At 38.7% G+C, this 21,397-nt stretch overlaps 2 protein-coding genes across 2 annotated transcripts; both read left to right on the top strand.

Annotated features, from left to right (window-relative positions):
- Positions 1 to 1,676: 1,676 nt before the first annotated feature.
- On the top strand, positions 1,677 to 2,540 carry LOC120741525 (probable G-protein coupled receptor 141). Its single transcript, XM_040044506.1, has one exon. It carries the CDS (start codon positions 1,677 to 1,679, stop codon positions 2,538 to 2,540), a length of 864 nt encoding a protein of 287 aa, XP_039900440.1.
- A 937-nt stretch (positions 2,541 to 3,477) lies between these two features.
- On the top strand, positions 3,478 to 19,729 carry hnf4g (hepatocyte nuclear factor 4, gamma). The gene is made up of 11 exons (XM_040044317.1): positions 3,478 to 3,781; positions 8,594 to 8,759; positions 9,005 to 9,099; positions 10,475 to 10,581; positions 10,707 to 10,856; positions 13,245 to 13,332; positions 13,705 to 13,857; positions 14,326 to 14,375; positions 14,662 to 14,848; positions 16,840 to 16,959; positions 17,228 to 19,729. The coding sequence occupies exons 1-11, from the start codon at positions 3,751 to 3,753 to the stop codon at positions 17,347 to 17,349; spliced, it is 1,269 nt and encodes a 422-aa protein (XP_039900251.1). The 5' UTR covers positions 3,478 to 3,750; the 3' UTR covers positions 17,350 to 19,729.
- The last annotated feature ends 1,668 nt before the right edge of the window (positions 19,730 to 21,397 follow it).

Raw genomic sequence — 21,397 nt, 5'->3', positions numbered from 1 at the left:
TTGTTTTGTGTTTTCACCCTTGTGAAAGTTTTTTCTGAACTTAGACAGTTCAGCCACACCAACCGATGTCTTCGATCTTTGAGGCCTTTTTGGTATCTTGAGCTCACCAGAGAATTCCTTATTTTAAAGAACGTAGCGCACTGTTGATTTGTCCACTCCCAAAGTTTTTCTACTTTCTCTCCGATCTTTTTATTTTGTTTTTTCATCCTAATGATGACCCTTATATAAAGAATTCCAGTGAATGCCTACCAAATGAAATTTCAGTGCTAGGTCATTTTTCTGTTTAACATTTGATGGAATAAAGCAGACCTCACTTGACCACAAAATTACTTACCAGTCAAGTGTGCACATACTTTTAAAGCTTCTGAAAATGGTTCGCTGTGTATAAAAATGGCTGTAATTCCTAAAATATTAATGTAATACTTTGGCTAAACTTTTCTGGAAAAAAGCTGAAAGTCTGCACTATAATCACATCTTGATTGTTTGATATAAAATCCACTATGTTAGTGTACAGAGGCAGAATTTAGAAAAAAAACAAAAAACTGTGCCACACTCCAAATACTAGTGGACTTAACTGTGTTCTTGCAATCGACAACAAGTTGTTATCTAAGGTGTAAGAGATGGAAGAACATTAAAGTGAAAAAGTATAAACTTTTTTGTTTGACATGCATGCCTAATATGTTGCATTAATCTGTTGCTTTTGCGAATACTCTAATCATTTCACAGTGCTTTTAACTACTACAACTTCTTATCGTCTATATTTCACTTTAAATGTCAAAGTGAAGAGTGCATTTAGAGAAAAATGAGGAAGTAAGCAGCCCTGTGTTCCTGTGTGCTGACATGTGTTTACAGCAACCTCCTGTTTCTGACACAGTATGCAAAGTAGATGGTGGTTTCTTACAACACTCATACGCAGGCTCACAAAGGCTTCATTTTCAGAACCTTAACTTCCACCGAACGTTGGCAAACTTCCACTCTTACTCTCTCTCTCACACACATGCGCGCATTCAAAGGCACATGCGTGAATGCACTCAACCAGAATCCGTTTTTTCTCAGCTTTTCTCTTCCTCCGCGACACTGTGAACATACCGCTGCTGGATATAATGTGATCTACTCCAGAGGACACACGCACACACAGAAGAGTACTCGGCATACAGTTCTTCACTGACCGAAGCGCAAGTAAGTTCACTGATAAACGATAGTATCTCTGGCTTGGACTTTGTGTTTTCTCATCATGTTCTTTCCAGTGTTGTGGTGCTCCTTTAATGGTTAATGTGAGCCATATGGTGTCCTTCAGTGGTTCCATTATTGGTTAAATGGTCTATCTGTATTTCTTAATTCTTGAGATACCTTTTTTAGTTAGTCTTACTAACATGTTTGGTGTGTGACATAGCCAGATGTTTTTAGTCTTGTTTCATCACCCGAAGACAAACAAGCCCTTAAAATACATTAAATTAGTCATTCTTATTTTTTTCAATACAGCCTTGTGTTTTCTTTCTCTTTTTATAACACCCGTTTTTAATCATTTTTGGATACACTTCATTTCCACTAACTCTTCACACCTGCCTGTCTTCCTGTTCTAATGTCTCTTACTCTTTCTTACTCAATTTCCTCTTCTGTTTAGGATGAATTCGACATCAAATGGGGCCACACTATCTCCAAACCAAAGTTCAACAATGACCACACCCTCAGGTTTAGAGAAAGATGAACTAGAAGAGTACCACACAGTCCTCTTGGTCATCTACACTGTGGTCCTGATCAGTGGTACAATTAGCCTTACCATGATGATGCGCATCATGAAATCCACCACAACTTCCACCACGTCAATTGCCGTACTCAACCTGATCTTCACTCACTTCATCTTCCTGCTAACGGTTCCCTTCAGAATCTACTATTACGCAGTTCATCAATGGGAGTTGGGCTATGAATGGTGTAAAATAACCAGCAGCATGATCCACATCCACATGTACATGTCTTTTGTCCTGTATGTGATTATCCTCATCACCCGTCTGTTGACGTTCTACAAGAAAGCTTGCCAGGTGGCGTCCTTTCACAGGATGCATGCGATCCTTATCAGTTTTCTGGTGTGGATTATTGTGCTGATCGCTGTCCCTTGCATCATCCATTTTAATTATGGCAAAGACCATGACAAAAATGACACTCGTTGCTTCCAGTTTGGAAAATTTATAGAATCTGTTCTGATTTTGAACTACCTGACAAGCATATTGATTATAGTCATTGCCATTGTGTTGACAGCCTTCCAGGCCAATGTCCTATGGGTTTTATACAAGAAGCATCGGGAGGGATGCACCTTTCAGCAGGAGTTCGGAGCTCAGCTGAAGAGCCTGTGCTTTGCGCTAATCATGGTCATCTGCTTCATTCCCTACCACATTTTTCGACTGTCCTACTTAAACAATATAAAAGAATTAGAGGGCACAAATGAAATATTTCTGAGCATAACCACTTTTAACTGTTTGGACATGCTTACTTTCCTGGGGAGGAGGTCCTGTAACATGTGCTTTGTAGGAAAAGCTGCTTAAAAGCGGCTGGTACTGTGTTTGCTTCGCTTTTTTTTTATGCCTGTCAGGGTTCTGGTACAGTTCCATAAATTTAAACAATTTAATCTTATTGCTTTTGAAGTGTTTGAAATAGCATAAAAAATTATTAAAAAACAAATTTTATCATAAAAATTGCACATGAAAAAAAAAAAGACTGTGCAGACAACTGCGAATGACGCATAAACACTGGTTCTGATTATAAGCTTAGGTTCGACTTTCAGTTTCTAACAATAAATATTGACCTTAGTCAGACAAAACATTCCCTTAGTGGCTTATTTGGCTTCAAGTCTTTCAGATCACTTTACATTTGAACATAATTTAATATATACAGAGTTTCAAAAAATAAAATTGACAGACCCCTGATGATGTCCTTAGTTATGCTTTTGCAGTTTTACAATTTTTGTACCATTGACTGACACACACACACACACACACACACACACTTTTCAAGCTGTGCTTTTTTTAACTTTTACTGTTGTTATTACTATATATGTGTACTGTGTCACAGCAAGCCGTGTTTTTATTCATGAGAACATTTAAGGACTTTAAAACTGTCTTTTGATTTTATTTCCTAATGCAGGCGCTCTTGCAATTTGCTGGTTTGTGCTTATAATAGAAAGGCTTCATACTTGGAATTTATAATGTTAGACTATGAAATTGGAGATCTCAGGATATTGTTTCTGTAAATCTGTGTACAAGGACTCTAAGTGGAAGTGAATACTTTTTAACTGTATTTGCACTTAACAGTTAAATCCTGTGTACATAGCCGATGTGAAGAAGAGAAATAAATGCTGTAAATTGTTATGTCTCCCCCATTATTTTGTGAAACATTATCTCAAACCTTTTTTGGGTCTCATACTTTCTGCCCTCAGAGGGCACACACACCTACACACACACACACACAGACTCACACCTGGTGATCTTTTCCTTTTCAGTTTTATGGTCCTGGGTTACTGTTTAACATCCCCACCCTAGTTTGAGTTTGTTTAGTAAATCGATCTAATGACAGGGCTATGGTGGCGCCATCCAATGTGTCGCTTTCTGAATTATAGGCCGCTCAGCTCTCCAACCTTCCCTTTTAACGTGGTTGAACACCTTTACCATTTTCCCATGCTCAGTGTGACTTAGTCCAATGACACACTGAGGGGCTCAGGGCTGCTAGCTGTCGGAGAACAACGGTACACCTGGATAAATGCACATCCCGGACAGAAACAGAAACACAGGTAAGCCAAACATTTCTTTTTAAGTACACTGTCGCTGAAATTCAAATGGTTCACATCAGACTAAGAAGAGTAGAAGAAGTGTTGTTTTTGCTGTAGTGGGAGTGAAGGTTACCTTTGGTAGTTTTTCAAGGAAGTTTGTGAATGCGATCCCTTAAATCACGTGGTTTCTGTATTATGGTGGCAATGGTTGGACTCCTTGTTCGCACAAACGGCACCTGCTGCTATGTCCTGTAGCCAGTACTCTGTATCTGCAGGCATTTTGTAAAAAGCAGATAAGAAATACTAACTTTGCAACATGGGCTTGCGCTGATCAGGCGATAACCCATTTCATCTGCAGAAAGATGGTAATCTGTTCATGTGGTGTTTTTCTTCTACTATCACTGCATTTAATGTCCAATAGGACGATTCCATTTCTATAATGCAGTTCTATAATGAATTGATCTGAAGGAGGCGGAAGTTTTGCTCTTTATTTTTTTACTATTTACAAGAACATGCAACGCCTGTGTGAACAAAACTACTTGTTTTTTGCACAAACCTTGACAATACATGAAGTATACACATATTGAGAAAAAAGAAACAACCCTTAGTTAATTTTTTAGCCCAGATTGCAATGGGATTGTTTTGCTGAGGCATTCCCAGAGTTGTTGATTGACTTTTGAGGCTGTGCATATCGGTCTGCCCTTTACTGTTCTGCTGTTCTGTTAGACTTAAACTTAACTATAATGTCTAAACCCACAGGATGCACTTCAGCTGAATTAATGATTTGTATTTTTTTAACTTTTTTTTTTCAGCTTGCATATACAGTAACGCTAACTTTTCACTGTGAAGAGTGAGTTGCAAAACCATAGTTAACTATTTATTTCATGCATCTAGTCTCTTGCATGTTCTCTTCCTCTCTTTTGCAACACATAAAAAAGAAATACTGTGTTAAAGTTGTACAGTTTTAGGAGTGAATACTACTGAACTGCGGACTTAACTGTTTCCAGAGTATCAGGAAGTAAGGGTTTACTAGAGTCAGTAATCGAGGCTGATTCTCATCTGTGACTATTAAAACCTAGTCTAAATAGAAGCGACAGTATTATGGCCAGTTCACACAGATATAGCCTCTTAGCTATGGGTTTTATGGCCACAAAAGGCTTTTGGTTGCTAGGCAGATGCAAGCTTTCTCATACATGTCCTGCAACAAGCCACAATACCTTTTTAGTATTACAACTGTTTCTATGAATGTGATTCTCATACATGAAAATCTTTTAAATTTAAATTTACGTCTAGGCTGAACTGCTTCTATATTATATTTTCTTTTTTTGCCAGGTGGCAGGATAGGCTTTCAATGTATCTGAGAGATCAACAAAATTAACAACCTACTGTAAAACAACACAAGCAGCTGATCACCCTCGCTGTTCCAAATGTTGTAGCTTCCTTAGTGCAAATCAGAAAGTGCTTTCTTATGTATTCAAAATGAAAAAGAGGGGAAAGATCAAAGGCACTCATCATTACAGAAATAAAGACCTCAATTGCTGTGCTTTCTGTCCTTGCTCTTAAGAGTGGAAGGTGAAGCTTTAAAAAAAGCCTTTTAGAGCGTTTAGGCTGTTCTGGATTAAAGATTTTTTTACTTTTGAGTGAACATTGATTTTTCTTTCTATCTACAAGCCTAAAAGCACGATTCTTTGTTGTCTATTAAACTGTAATCACATAAGAACCTTTATTAGAAACTAACATGGAGCATCTGCATTTACCCTCATGCCTTTATACTTACAACCTGATATTACACTTTCTGATTCTACCGTAATGCTACTACAGACTAAATGTGACCGTAAGGATGCAATTCTTCATCTTCCCTTTCCACAAATGTGATGAGTCAGGAGTCCTAACGTTACTACCTGGTTAAAATGTAATCTCTCTATAGTCTCTCTATCACATCGCTCTCTCTCTCTCTATCGCCTCTGTCTCTTAGTCCCTACGCTTCCAATATTATAGAATATATCTGTTATTACCATGCAGCCAAGTGCTAATAGCGTTTTCTGTCATGTGTGCAATATTGTTGCCTAAACTGACCACACCATACCTGCACATATATGATGAACCCCTCAGACTGGGCCATTCACTGCTGATTTAGGGCATCAAATCTCCTATGACACTGCCTCTTATCATTTACAGGCTTCACAGCACAATGCCTCAAGCTGATTACCTTTAACCCACACGATAAGAGTTAGTGTAATGAAACCCCTGATTTAAATGGGTGGGTTAGGCACATGTTGATGGATTCATGCAAAGGTGGTCATATTATGTTTTTAACATCCCTGACTCAAAATAGGAGGGTAACACCTGTTCTAATTTGCACTTTAGAGTCAATTTGTACTTACTAATCTTGTTTGGTTTTTTTTGCAAATAATTATTCTAACTGATATGAAACCATAGACATTGATGACTGAGCTAAAAAACTATGAAAGAAGAAGAAATTAAAAGAAGTGTTGTTGGTGATGTTTAAAGTAGCAGTCAGATTATTTAGAAACTTGTAGTAGAAAAAGAGTAAATAAAGAGTTAAAAACAGTGGGTTGGGTGAACCCATGGTGTGTATGTGGATGCCTTAATGGGAGTTATCAGTGTTTTCTACTTCACTGCGTGTCCTTATAGATTATATCTGCTGAGGTGGTGGTGCTATTACTTCACCATTGATTAGATTAGGAAACCTGGGAAGGACACGCACAGTCACTCACACACACACACACACACACACACACACACACACACACACACACACACACACACGTCAGATGCACATTCATACATGTTACTCTCTGTAAGAACAAACGCCTAAATTATGCACATAGTGTGCAAGCGTTCTCCAAATAAATAAATAAAAGAGCAATGAAAGACAGAGGAGGGAAAGGAAATGTCTCTTTTCTCACTATCTATTCATCCCTGTGATAAGTGTATGAGAGAAGGGTAGATAAGTGAAGTGTAATAAGGTGAGAAGAACCCCAGCTCCTCCCCTCCTTATTGTTCAAGACCCAATCAGATCAGATTATGGGTCTTTTATGACAGGGATCTCCCTTGTTATTTCTGAAAGAAATAGATGAAACAGAGGCAGGACTATAGGAAAAAAGAAGAGAAGAGAAGAGACAGAAAACCAGGCTCAAACAGGAATGAAGTATCCTCCTACTCCTCAGAGTAAAACTCTGTTAGATATGGAAGTAGCCAACTACTGTGAAGGCCTGGATCCTTCGTACAACACGCTGGGCTTTGAGCATGCAGAGGTACTCTATGTAGGACGAGGTAAGTGTGTGCAAATACAGACAGATTCACACCAAAACACAAACAAGTCAAGCACACAGAAAGACATACATTGAAAGATAGGCCACTCTCTCACATACTTATCAGGGCCTTTAGAATGATCTGATTGGGTCATCAGCCAGAGTACTGGATGAGGAGTTGTGGTTGTTTGTTAAATAAGACAGTCACTGATGAAGTTTAGTGACAGCAGCTGAACGCAAATGAGTTGCTATTTGCAGAAAGAGGGGAAATGTGTTTGATGTGTTTGATATGCTCAAGTGCACTGCTTGGGAAACTCTGACTGATGTTTTAATACTGACTGCCAGTGTGTATGTGTGTCTTGCTTGACACCATTATGTATAGTAAATCCCATTTGCCTGTTGTTGCCTGTGTATGTGTGTGTATGTGTGTATGCATCATGAAAGGAAGTGTGTGTTGTGAAGGAAATAAAAGGGCTGTGTCAAAGTTTGAGGGGGACTAAATGAATGATAACCAAAGAGTTTAGGCAGAAACTGCAGGAATGTGTCATAAAGATATTTTACTGGACAGCAAGCACAAATCTCTGTGATACACGGGCGTTACCTCAGCATGGAAGGAAAATTAGTCAAACATTTACTGTAGACACTCATTGACTCATTTAACAATGGCACTGGCCCGTGTGAGACCAAATGAGTTGTGCGCAGTAGAAATTTAAACATGTATGTGTTCGATGCATCTTGAGTTTTTACTCGATCGACAGCAGGTTCCATTTAGTAGACTTTAACAGAACAACTTAGATGGAGGCAGCGATGATGGTGATGGTTTCTATTACAGTGACGATGCTGGTGATAATGGTAGAGATTATGTTGATGATGACAATAAAGACATAAAAATAGAAATAAAGACAATGACAATCATGTTTTGTCATTAACAGCAATGTCTGGTAATACCAGACATCCTCCAACACAATGCACAACACATTTACCAGAGAAGTATCAGCAGTGTCCTTCAGTGATAAATGGTTGTTTTTTGGGGACATTTTGATATTTGTTATTTCTGGAGTAAGGCTTCACACAGTGACTAATTAACAAAACATTTTATACCTTAATTGCTCCCACAGAGGCACTACACTGAGAAGTTAAAGGAAAAAATCTAACCCCCCAGAGGATGTAGCGGGTCTAATGGTGAAGGGGCATTTTGCTGAAAAAACCGAGTGGGACTTTTGAGTTCCTTTGGGGATAAAAGTCATTACAAAATCACCTTTAATCCTATGATCATTTCCTGATCAGAGTGGCCTCTTTCGTGATCCAAAAGCCCCCACCCACAGGGCTTTAGGGGTCACTGAATAGCTTGAAATGTGTGAAAATAATGTGAACTGTATGCTACGGTCTTTCATATCACCACATGGTTATTGGAGATTGGGGACCAAAGTGTCAAAATCTCCATCATCATCATAAAATGCACAAAGTGAATCACTTTTGAAAGAATGACGTGTGCATAATGCATATGTATTTGTATTTACCTGTGTGAGTGTTTTATTTTGTTTTTTTGGTGCTCCAGACAGCATGCCGACAGAGCCAAGCCTGCCTGGTCCAGATGGGATCATTAGTAACTGTGCAATCTGTGGAGATAAAGCCACAGGGAAACACTATGGAGCCTCCAGCTGTGATGGCTGCAAAGGCTTCTTCAGACGCTCGATACGCAAGAGCCACGTCTATACCTGCAGGTACAGTTTGCAAAGATACACTGTGCAAGCATGAAATGCATAATGTGTGTATGCATGTGGGAAATATAAGAAATAGTTCATGCAATTGTCATAAATATCATCACAAATGTGCTTTTATACTCATGCACCCTTAAGATAATTTGCCAAAAATAGTGATAATTTGCTTTTTGTTTCAGGGTTGCATACTTTATTGTCGAATGATATGTCACAATTTTCTTGCTCTGATAACTTTGCATGTTCTGAAGGTTCAGCAGACAGTGCGTCGTGGATAAAGATAAGAGGAACCAGTGTCGTTTCTGCAGACTCAACAAATGCTTCAGAGCTGGCATGAAAAAAGAAGGTAGTGAAACCTCTTTTGAATGAGACGCGAAGTGAAATTGTTACACCTACATGCAGAGAATAGAGATAGAGTCTTCCTGATCTTTTACGTTTCTGCATATATGTCGCACAAAATTGTCAAACAAATTTTAATATTAGACAAAGATAACCTGAGTAAATACAAAATGCATTTTTTAAACAATGATTTCATTCATCTGCCAGATCAGATAAATCAAGAAAGCGAGAAATGAAGTAGGCTGAAAGGTCACTTTCCTCAATTACGGTCAGAGTTCATGATTCAACAATAAGAAAGCGACTTGGCAATGATGATCTGGTCCTGCTCTGCTACTTCAGGACTTGAATGACTTGCCATAACTGATGGAACCATGAATTCTGCTCTTTACATAAAGAAGACCATCCGTTATCAGTCAAGCTTAAGTGTTCTCAAGTTATGCAGCAGAACAATGATCCAAAACACTCCGGAAGTGTTTGGAGTGGTCTAGTCGAAGTCTGGACTCAAATTCTACTGAGATGCTTCGGCGTGACCTTAAAGAGGCTGTTCATGCTCAAAATGAAATGGAATAAAAATAGTTTTCCAAAGTGGGCCAAAGTTTTTCCACCGCGATGTGAATGACTCATTGCACAACCAGTTATTAAGTTTAGGGGCCATTTACTTTTCCACGTAGGGCCAAGTGGGTTTAGATAACTGTCAACCAGTATTTACCCGAGTTATCTTTGTCTAATATTAAAATTGGTTCCATCATCTGAAACATGTAAATGTGGCAAATATGCAAAAAGATAAGGCATCATGAAGAGGGCCAATCCCTTTTCACAGCACTGTATGTACATTATATACACACTATGAAGGAGAAGTGCCTTTCTTAGTGAAGTTTAATGACAAAGTGGAAAATTAAAATGAGAGAAGAAATTACTTCTGTCAGAGAAACCGACAACTGCTTCAAGATGGATGAAATGGGCTCTGCCATAAAACAGGTGTTTACTTAGTGTGTGTTTGTATTTATGAGGGGTATAACCTTGGTTCAGAGTTTTACAACCCCTAATCATGTGTTATTTAAACATGTTGTTCTGGATTGTATCAGGTTAACGTTTGACTCCTTTTGTTGATGAGAGGCTGTAGTGCTATTTTTCCTAATTATTAACTGTCGTAGTGTATGCAGGCATCTCTTAACACTCATAAATTACTTAAAATTTAAAGCCTCAAAACTGGAAAACCAGGAATAAAGCTTCATTATTGTTACTTTGTTACTCTTTTTTTTGGGGGGGGGGCTATTTGACTGGTAAAGTGTTGGAGATGTTGCTTCTTCACTGTTCCCTTTTTTAGATTGCTTCCTCTTTCATGCATACACACAAACATAATTATGGCTGTGATATATTAGCTGTGCAGAATGAGAGGGATCGGATCAGTTCCCGAAGAAGTATCTCCGACTCCCAAGACCTTCCAACCATTACTATTTTGGCCCAAGCAGAATCATTGTCCCACCAGGTGATAATCCCTTTATAAATTTCTTATTTTAAATCTCTTTTATGTTTGTATGTTAGTTGATGAACTTTATCAGTAACATGAGTGACCTGTAACCTGCAAGCTGTTCAATTCCTCTTCTCCGGCAGAGCACTACTCCGGTTGGAATAGCAGACTTGTCAGAGCAGAAGTCAGCCACTGTAGGGGACATATGTGATTCTATGAGACAGCAGTTATTGGTGTTGGTGGAATGGGCCAAATATATTCCTACTTTTGGAGAACTTCCACTGGATGACCAGGTAACTGGCTGTTCTGCCTGATTTGCAATCTGTGACTGTGACATTTCTTCTTTGCATGTAATGAGTGTCATGCATACAGTACTGCGCAAAAGTCTTGAGCTGCCCCTCACTTCCTAATATATGATAGCAAATGGCTATAGCAATGTACTGTAACATCTAAAAACATACATGGAAAGACTATGTACAGAGTTTGGACAATCCTAAGGAACTTGAAGTTTGGTATGACTGCCTTTAATATCCAATTCAACCTAAAATTTCTTGCCATTTCTTGAGGTAGTCTTAAAGGCCATTCTAAAGCTATTCTTTGAATGTTATGTTCTCAGTCCCAATTAAGTCACACTGCTTCAATAATGTTAAGGTCCAGGCTCTTGCAAGGCCAATCCATGTTTGACAAGATTCACAGCACCACTGGCTGAGAGCCTCCACCATAATTTACAGGTTTCTGTGGACAATCACTGCTGTGCCTCTCTCCTGATCTCCTTTGTATATATTGATGACACAGTCCAGTTCTTGCCCATGGCTTCTTGACAGCCACCTTTGCACTGAGGCTATTTCTACTAAGGCTTGGTGAACAGCTGAAGGGCCAGATGTAGGGATGGGTATCGTTTAGGTTTTATCCAATACCAGTACCAAACCGGTACTTTTGAAACGGTGCCGGTGCTTAAATGGTGCTCGAACCGGTGCTTAAAGAATGGAGAACACAAAATTGGTCCAAAAACCTCTCATGTTCAGCTGTTTTTTTTTGTAAAAAGATAACAATGTTAGCCTTTTCTGCAGCTATAGGGGATTTATGGTATCACTCTTGGATGGAAGCAGTGCTTAATCAGTGGAAAAAACACAAACTTTGTCCAAAAACCTCTCATGTTTAGCTGTTTCCCACTTTTTCTTTGGTCATTTTAGCCTTTTTGGCCAGGGTGAAGGGAGTATCTGCCATCAAACAAGAAGACAGCCGCATGTAACTACGACGGTGTTTGCTAGTTCACCTTACATGCATTAATTCAATAACGTGGTTAGCTTACACACGAACAACATTAAGCTACTCACGCAGAGAAGAACGGCTGCTGCTGCCATCATCATCCCTCATCATTTCTGCTACACTGGCAGGGCTACGGGCCAGGACTCTACTCTTCGGGTTCTTGGGGGATGTTGCTAAATCCAGGTCAGATAACAGGCACCACACCCGCAGTACATGTGCACGGTGTGAGGTCTTGCAGCAAGCTATCAAATATGGCGCATTTCTCGGCTTTTAACAAAATGCTATACGTCGCCAGGTGTTTCATCAGATTCGAGGTGTTACCTCCTTTGCACAATATAACCTTAAAGCACATGTTGCAGGCTGCTGAGTTTGCATCTTTTGCTGTGAAGTGCAGCCAGAATTTGACCGCTTCGCCTTGGGCATTTTTAATCTGTAGCTCTGCTCTAAAAGAACGTATGTACTTGGGCCCGCCTACTACGCTTGCAAAGGTAAAATGATTGGCTAGAATCCAAAGTGTATGACATCTCAGGAAAAAAAAGCACCGAAATAAAGCACCGAAATGTGCGCACCGGATACCCATCCCTAGCCAGATGCACATTTTAGTTGCTGAGGTCCTTGCTGGAGTTTTCCTATTTCTTAACGACGTGACTTCAGTTACTCTTCATCTTCTGCACATACTGTTTAGGCTTGCCGCATCGTCTTTTGTCCTCCACCTGTACAGATTCTCTATGTTTTTACACACATTGCTGAGATATGCCAAATTTTCAAGTAACAGCTTTTTGAGAATCCCCTTGCAGGTGCAAAAAAATTATATATTTTATGCCTGTGAAACTGTGTTATCTTTGGCATTTGCCATAAATTCAACTAAGGAAAGGGGAAGAAATTGTGGGGGTTTTTAGTTTGCTAGCAACAAAGTGCTCAGAGATACAATTTAAAATGGTTTCTTTTCCAGAGTTGTTATGTGTAGACAGAACATTGGTTAATCCCTTGAGTTACACTACTTTTTTATGCTTGAATGATTCATAGGTCCGTTTGAAATAGCTTAACAAAAAGCAGAGCGAAACAAAACAAATAAACATTCCTCTGAAAACAGTCAGGTACAAAGCCCTTCAGACATCCTGGAGAACTATTGATTAAGACCACTTTAAAAAATTAGAAGCAAGCACTTGGAACCAAAATATAGAGAAATGAGGGTGGACTCAGGACATTTGTACAATACTGTACTTATTATCTCATGTCTGGTTTTGGAAACTAATTTTCAGCACTTGTTGATGTGCGAGGTTTGAAAACAGAATATTTGAAGGTAATGATTAAATGCTATTTTAAATTAGCATACACAGACCACTAGGGCATTGTTGAGGCATTGTTACATTGTTTCTGTTCTTTGTTTACCTGTGTGTGTTTGTTCATAGGTGAGCTTGCTTCGGGCTCATGCTGGTGAACACCTCTTGCTTGGGGTTGCCAAAAGGTCAATGCCATTCAAGGACTTCCTGCTTTTAGGTAGAAACCAATGACTAGAAAGGCCTCTTCCTTATGTGTGGTGAAGTCATGTGGACTTAGAATGATTAACTAAAGCTTTCTGTTTCTCTGTGACTTCAAAAGTTTTTCTTGTAAATTACATTATTCATTATCGGTACATCATACTGTAAGCAACTACAAACAATCAGGCACTTTTATACTTCTTAAGATCTCCACACCTATTTTCCATAGCCCATTGCCCTGCCTAAAAGAGAGTCTACAAGTTTCTCTGAAGGAAACAAAAATCCACCTGGCTCCAAAAGCACATACCACAGCGCTCCACCTCATACACACCCATGTTCAGTACCTACTTCATCTCAACACTGCCGCTAACTTTACTCACTGTGCCTGCAGGTAATGGCTGTGTGATCCACAGAGACAGTCCTGAACCAGAGATCTGTAGGGTAGCCAACAGAGTCCTGGATGAGCTGGTGCGGCCCTTCCAGGAAATACAAATAGATGACAACGAGTTTGCAGCACTCAAGGCTATTGTCTTTTTTGACCCAGGTAATGAATAAAAAGTGGCATTTAACCCCAGAACCAGTAAAAATAGTAAACCACAGATGATGACAGACATCACAATCAATTCGAACAGACGATTTTATCTTGTCTGCATTGCCTTTTCTGCCCATATCCATCTTTCCCAACATGTCCCGGCTAGATTTCCCTTCAAAGTTAGGTCCCAATCCCTCTCTTGCCTCTTTACTTTACCCTAGTGTGACCACAATCCCTGCCCCCATGTTTTGTTACTCCCTCCCTTTTCTATCCCCTTCACTAAATCCTTCATTTTGCACTTCATGCCAAAGTTTGACCATAATCATTCCATCAATTCCACTCATATCCGCAATTCCATCCATGATCTTTCCATTTTTATTTATTTATTTATCCTGTGCTGCCCCGTCCCTCAATCCTGTCCTATATCCCTTGCCCGCCTTAACGCAACCCCCCTTCCTTGCTTTACCTTCCATTCTGCAGATGCAAAGTCTTTGCGGGATCCTTCGAAGATTAAGACCATGCGACTGCAGGTAGGTCAAGCATTTGACCTTTCTAGATTGTTGCGGGACATCTGGTCGTTCTAGGATATTTTTATCTTTTTTTTTTTTTTTTTTTTAAATTTTCAGTCATGTAAATGATTTTGATTTCAAAAGCAACCATCCTGTCAATGTCAACCTCAATGTCATCATGTATTTTTCTTTTAATTTATGCACATCTTCTTTCAATATGTCAGCAAAATTAAAGAAAAATGGATTTTGCTTATAATGACAGTGACATGTGACCACATAGGGACTCTGTGTTTGTGCGTGCGCACAGGTTCAGATGAGTCTGGAAGACTACATTAATGATCGTCAGTATGACTCCAGGGGTCGTTTTGGAGAGCTGTTACTCCTGCTGCCCACCCTGCAGAGCATCACCTGGCAGATGATCGAACAGCTCCAGTTCATTAAGTTTTGCGGCCTGGCCAAGATAGACAACCTGTTGCATGAAATGCTTCTAGGAGGTGAGATTGGCTGATGTCTGTGCTTGTAAATCTGCAGAAAAAACAAATTTGACCTTGAGCACTACTACCAAATCCTCTGCTGAAATTCCTCAGTGCAGAATTATGAAGCACTGCGGAAAACGAAAAGAATACTTGCTCGAAAGTTTTCTAGTTTATATACAGGAGGCAAAAAGTTAAAGATTTTACACAATAACTTTGTACAATACGCATTTATATTTATATTACGTTAAGCTGAAATAGAATAAACCGGGTACATAAGATGCTGCTAGGGACATCTGCAAACACATCTAAATGTATATAAATACGGGAAATCTGAAGTTAAAGCTACAGTGCATCAAATATATTCTCAGGAGGGCCATGACAGACAATTGAAGCTTGAGACATAAACTAAAAAGTCATCTCCAAAAATGTTTTCCAGTTTTCACCATATATGCTTAAAAAAACCCTCCATGATATGACAACCCGACTTAAAAGAAAGAGCACAGAAATAGCTGCATTTGTTGCATTTGCCAGCATCTTGTCAGAACGTAGAACGAAACCACACACAAAACGCAGTAATAAAAACTCTCAGGCTATTCAAATTCTGTTAAGATGACATTATATTTAGCAATGAGTATGATCAAGCAAAACTCAAAGACAAAAGGAAAGATCCTGTATAGCTTATAAACATCTATAAAAAACAATGTGTCTTCTCATATCATAAGTAATTTTTTTAGCTTTACTCATGAATGGCACAGACATATATGTATATATGAACTTGTTTAAACAGAAAGAAAGACGGCTTACAGGTTATGTTAGTATGTCTGGTAATAATCACCAAAAACAGACAAAAATGTAACCTGTAATTTAAAAAAAAGAGGGCTTTAGGAGATAGTAAATGTGTAAAATATTCTTTTCTACAATAATTTAAGATCACAATTGTAGCCTCATGGTTTCACATCCTGCCTTTGGTCTTTTAACCTCAAACTGCTGCCTTCATAGTAATTCATTTATATTTTAAAGAAATATTGTGTATATAATACAGGAATCATTAACAACACCCACATAACCAAAATGAAAAATTAAGTTTTACATAAAAACTTTTTGCAGTACTTACAGCTTCTTTAGCTTTACTGGAATGAAATGTCACCTGTTAAGTTCTACAGCTGTGATATTTAAGGACCGTATTTCTTATTCTTTAATCTGTATTCAGTGGTGACTCGAACAGAACTCTCTCATTGATTCAAATTTTCGTGACCGTGAAATCACATACGGGCGACATACACATATCGGAGAACATAACATGGCATCCTCAGGGGAATGATGAAGTGAACATGATACACCAAAATCAAAAGAACTGGGATTTATTATGAGCATTTTTTAAACATATCGCTGGTGACAGTAACTGTATATGTGACAATGTCTGTACAAAGTTTCATTCAGGTTGGCCCATCTTTTTAAAAGGAAATAGGATATCTACACACATACAAACAAACTAGCTGAAAATTCAGTGAGTTAATATATTTTAATGTGAACAGACCTCTCACCTGTAGAAACACTCAAAACCCTAACCGCTTTGCAACTGTAATATGGTAAAAGCTGAATAAAAGTTAGTCTGGTTACAACAGTTTAATTTTAAATTTGTTTAATTTTACTGAGTGGTATACATAAATAACATAGTCTCTACATTTACAGGGGATGGTAGGAAGTAGCCCAGGCTACTGAGGTAGATGAGAGGGGGTCCAACTTTCAAAATTTTATCACTGCATGTAAGGTTATTTAGCACTACATAATTATACATTTATCTGACATGGCAACACAGCTTTAAGGGCGCAACAAGGAGTGGCAATCAAATTTCAAGGAGGTAGTGGCACCCCAGGTGCCCCCTTTATCCACACCCCTGAACATGAAGTAGAGCATGAAACAAAGTAGGAAGAAATCTGCAAAATTACTCTGGTTACAACTTCATCACTGTGTGTTGAAGTTTATTTGCACCTGTGTTATGTTTTAAGGGCTTGCAACAGAACCCACACACCTGCACCATTCAGCACACACCCAGCTGGCCCAGGACCCTGTGACTGGACACACATTGGTCATCAGTACCATGCCTGTCAATCACACTCCACAAATAGGTAAGTTTCTGGATGCTATCAGTTAACACACACACAAACAAAAATGCATGCAGTCATGTAAAGTGCATTCAGTAACACTGGAGAAAACGTGACACACACATACACACAAACAAACACAAACTTTATCTTATCTAAAGAGTGTGTCCAAAAACAAAATGTTTTTTTTTTAAAATTATGCTTCAACAAAGTAATTAAAATCTGTAATATATATGTATGTATATCACACAATCCTACAAATGTTGCTTTGTCCCTGTCTCTTTTCCTGCAGCCTCTCCAGACACTCCCATCCCATCGCCCCCGCAGGGTCCTGCACCGGAAATGTACAAACATTTTCCCCAGCCTGTTTGTCCTCCAGCGAGCCCTTCACCTTCTGCACAGACAGACCCCTGACTCTTTCCTGCATTATGTCAACGAATCTGACAGCAGATCAGTTTCCTTGCCCCCTGTTCATTATCCAGGCATGGTATGAAAATTATGACAGAAATCTCTGTTCAGTGTCAACAGTTAGACTTTCCTACCCCATGACTCCTGGAGCTCCTGATACAATATCCTAACCGGTTATGTGCACCACATTTCAAGGTTTTATTTTCTTACAGTGGCAAAACTCACAAAAGAAAAGCACAATTTTTATGCAGTCTTTTTCAGGTACAACCCTGTCTGTGTGTGTCTGCGTGTGTGTCTATGCTTATTTGCTTGTTTCCTGGCACCAGAGTGTTTGGCAGCGCAGACTCTGGGTATCCTGATCAGGCGGCGCAGTCAAACATTGGTGCTCATTTTAGCACAAAATTGTATTTGCCTTAAAACACGCTCAGACCATGTCTTACCCATAGTCATCACACCGCAGCAAGAATGATACGTGTGCTTCCACTGTAGTCACTGATATGAAAGAGGGATTGTATTTAAGTTGCGATGATGGCACAGCAGCAACTTTATTATTCATTTAAATCTCCAGACTTGGCAGCAGGATCCGTCAACTAAAGGCATGTTCTCTGTTTTTCTGAGCATCACACTAGAAAGCTATTTCTCAGAGATTTAACAGTGAAATCATCTGGAGTAATGCAGCTGTCCCCAGGATGAGTTCCGAGCTCCATCAAAATACGTGCACACACACACACACACACACACACACACACACATATATATATTATGTGTAATACAAAGTCCAGACTCTATCTAAACTTATATATATTCACATTACATTTGTATAATATTTCATTTTGACCACTGGAATCATATTCATAAATATTTGCTCACATGACTTTCATCCAACCTGAATGTTAAACAAGTAAACATGTTGGTGAAAACATTTTAAAACAAGCTCAAATGCATGCCTTCCAAATTTATTTTTAAATATCAGGGATAGACTCCCGCAGGGGTCCAGTAGCCTTTAATTTCGCTGTGCTGAGTAAGGAAGATAAAAGCTTGCAGCACACCGGAAGCAAGAAAAAAAGTCCAGATGGTGGCGGCAGGAGCTCTCTTCATGGTTTCGCTGAATTTCAGTCTGACCGTTTGTTTAACAAAATTATCTCTAAGTGACCTGAAGACCGTTTATTTTGTTTGATGAGTATTTTAAACTGGTATTTTGCAGAGACACTCTTTTATATTTAGAATGCTGACTTTACTTTTAAGACATAAATGGGTCTGTTTAAATAAGCACTGCTGGCAGCCTATTTAAGGTGATGTAGCTTGATTTTTATTTTGAAATTTGTGTGCTTTCTGTTTCACCTGTTGCTGCTTTTGTGTCTGAGCCTCCATCTGTGTTCGGTCTCAAGAAAATTGAGCCCTCAGAGTTTAATATTCTGCTGCAAAACTGGGATTAATGAAGGAAGTTGTGCATCTATGTGGTCACTTAAACCCATTAACTGACTGATGGTATTCAAGTCAGTAAGGCACCCTTCTTGCTTAGTGAAATGAAAATGGTTTTTTTTTAACTTTCTTTCTTGTCTTAAATTTCTTACTTGATTGGTTATACATATATATAAAACATATATCTACTGTAGATCAATCCTAATGTACTAAACTGTACAGTTTATAACTTATCTAAAAATATGTGAATGTACAAAAATTGCTTTTATTCATTATAGGAAAAAAAGCTATTGCAAAAAAATAAATATAAAAAAAATTAAAGATACTCAGGAAAAAAAGCTGGCTATCACAAAAATAATACTGTTCTTTTGGGCCTAATACATCTAAAACTGTGCTCACCTCTGAACTACAGTATGTACACAGGAAGTAAATGACAGTTATGCAACAAAATTATATATATATTTAAATTTGTAGTTAATATTTGATACTGAGTTATAATACACATAGCTTACACAATGAGACTTGCCTGATATACATACATATATTAATATAATAAAGATCAGCGTTGCAGTAATGAAATTCATGATAAATGCAGAAAGGAATGTGGATAATATTTAACTTGCTGTATATATTCAAAATTACAGAAAATATAAATCCATTCAGTTTCTTGAATCAGCTGTATATTTTGGTTGGTTTGTACTGATGATGTGTACATTTCTGAATTTATATGTTGATTAAAAGACAATCTTTAAGAAGTGCTTGTGAATGAATTTGTCAATTTGGATTAACTGTAATGACCTTGCCATTCAGTACATTATGCTGTAGCACAGTACTACCCTCTAGCTGTCAAGAGGTGAAATACAACAGCGTGCCAGGTGTACTACTTGTTGTATATGTAATATATGAAATATTATATGTCTATGCATTCATTCATTTTTGTGTTTTATAAAACAAATAAAAAAATGTCTGGAAAAAAAGATGATTACTTTCCAATTTATCTGTTTCTACAACCATAAAAAGTAATTTCAGGATAGGGTTTTTTTGCTATATGGAAAAAAGGTAAAATTGACTCTTTTTCCATATTTGGAAAGGAAGACAATATAGACACAGATAATGACAAATTGGCAGAAATATATTTCAATATGGTTTACCCACATTCAGTAATAGTGAGTGTGGCTTGTCTATTACTTCCCTCATGGAAGTCATCACACTCCCCCATAGTTCCACTGGTCAGGGGTATACAGTTTGTATTCAAAGCTTTATTGGCAAGCTATTGAGACCACAGCGCCGGACGACGCTGCTCATCTAAAAGCAAACCAGCTTCCCCCCGTGGTCCATCTGAGGAAAACACATTTTTGAGACAAACATTGAAGCCAAACTCGAATGCAAAGCTGTAATTTACAATAAAACTAAGCTGAGCAGGGGCCAACTGTACTTTTAAATCTGTGATTCTGCTTACGTCCGTCCACACGCAATCATTTTATGGAGGTTTATGTGTATGTGTGATTGTTTGCGTGCAGTGGATGCAACCCAGGGATAAAGCTGAGAGCTCTTATTGTCTATATATTGTGGTGTGACTCAGAGAAAACATTCAGGTTATTTATGGCGGAGGAGATGATGTTGTCTAGAATCAACATGGCCAAATCCTCCTATCAACTCCATAATGGACAAGCTACCTGGCTTAGGTCAGAACAACACCACCTGCAACGGAAAGATGTGTGTATGTGCACATACAGTAGGTGTGTGTGTGTGTGTTCTCCCAGCTGCAATTTATTTAGAATCCGAGCGGGTGAGTGTGTGTACACTCCTGTGTGTGTTATTGGAATTGTGAGTATGTGTGCGTACCTGGGGAGCTTTAATCAAAGGCCTATAGTGAGGAGATGTGGGGGCCCTGTCTCTCTCTCTTTTTGCTCAGATAAAACTGCGTGTTAGCATGCCAGTCACATATCTCATCTGAGACGCACTGCTCTCCTCCCCACACCTCACCTCACAGCGGCCCACACTGACAGCACGCTATTACAAACCAGTATGATACTCACTCCACCTGAGGAAGGTGAAACAAAGGGATGAGGAGACAGACAGAAGGAGGAACAAAAGAAGGATGCAACTGTGAAATGTTTTGGTCTTCCTTAGCTGGATCTTAGGTTTGCATGTTTTAATTTCACACTTAAGATTGAGAAGTTCTAAAGTGGCCATTGCTTCTAGAGTGGCTAAGCTGATAGGGCATCGATTAACTTGCTTTGGAGAAAAACTGATTTCAAACTGCAATATTATTATTTGTTGTATAAGTACTGAGAGCTGGGCTGCAAAAAGTTAATCCCCCTTTTCTGATCTGTTCATCAAATAACAATCCACACTGCCTTTTTCTGTCATGACCACTAGATGGCTGTACAGTCCTGTTGTTTCCACAGGGACGTGTTGCATTTTATTGGTTGCGTGTATATATATATTTCCTTCTTCTTCTGCCATCCTAAGCCAAATAAAAGATTAAAATAATCATAATTTCAATAATAAAAGAATGAAAAAATCTGAACCAGATTAACAAATGCAACAAGCCACCTTCATTTAGCTGCAACATTTAAGATGTCACAGTGCCTATATCAGTCATTTTATTTAACGTGTTTAAAGCGTG

The sequence above is a fragment of the Simochromis diagramma genome, unplaced genomic scaffold, assembly GCF_900408965.1.
Source record: "Simochromis diagramma unplaced genomic scaffold, fSimDia1.1 OVJJ01000602.1, whole genome shotgun sequence".
Lineage (NCBI taxonomy): Eukaryota > Metazoa > Chordata > Actinopteri > Cichliformes > Cichlidae > Simochromis > Simochromis diagramma.
The sequence above is the reverse complement of the archived record's forward strand: the minus strand, read 5'-3'. Positions and strand labels throughout refer to the sequence as shown.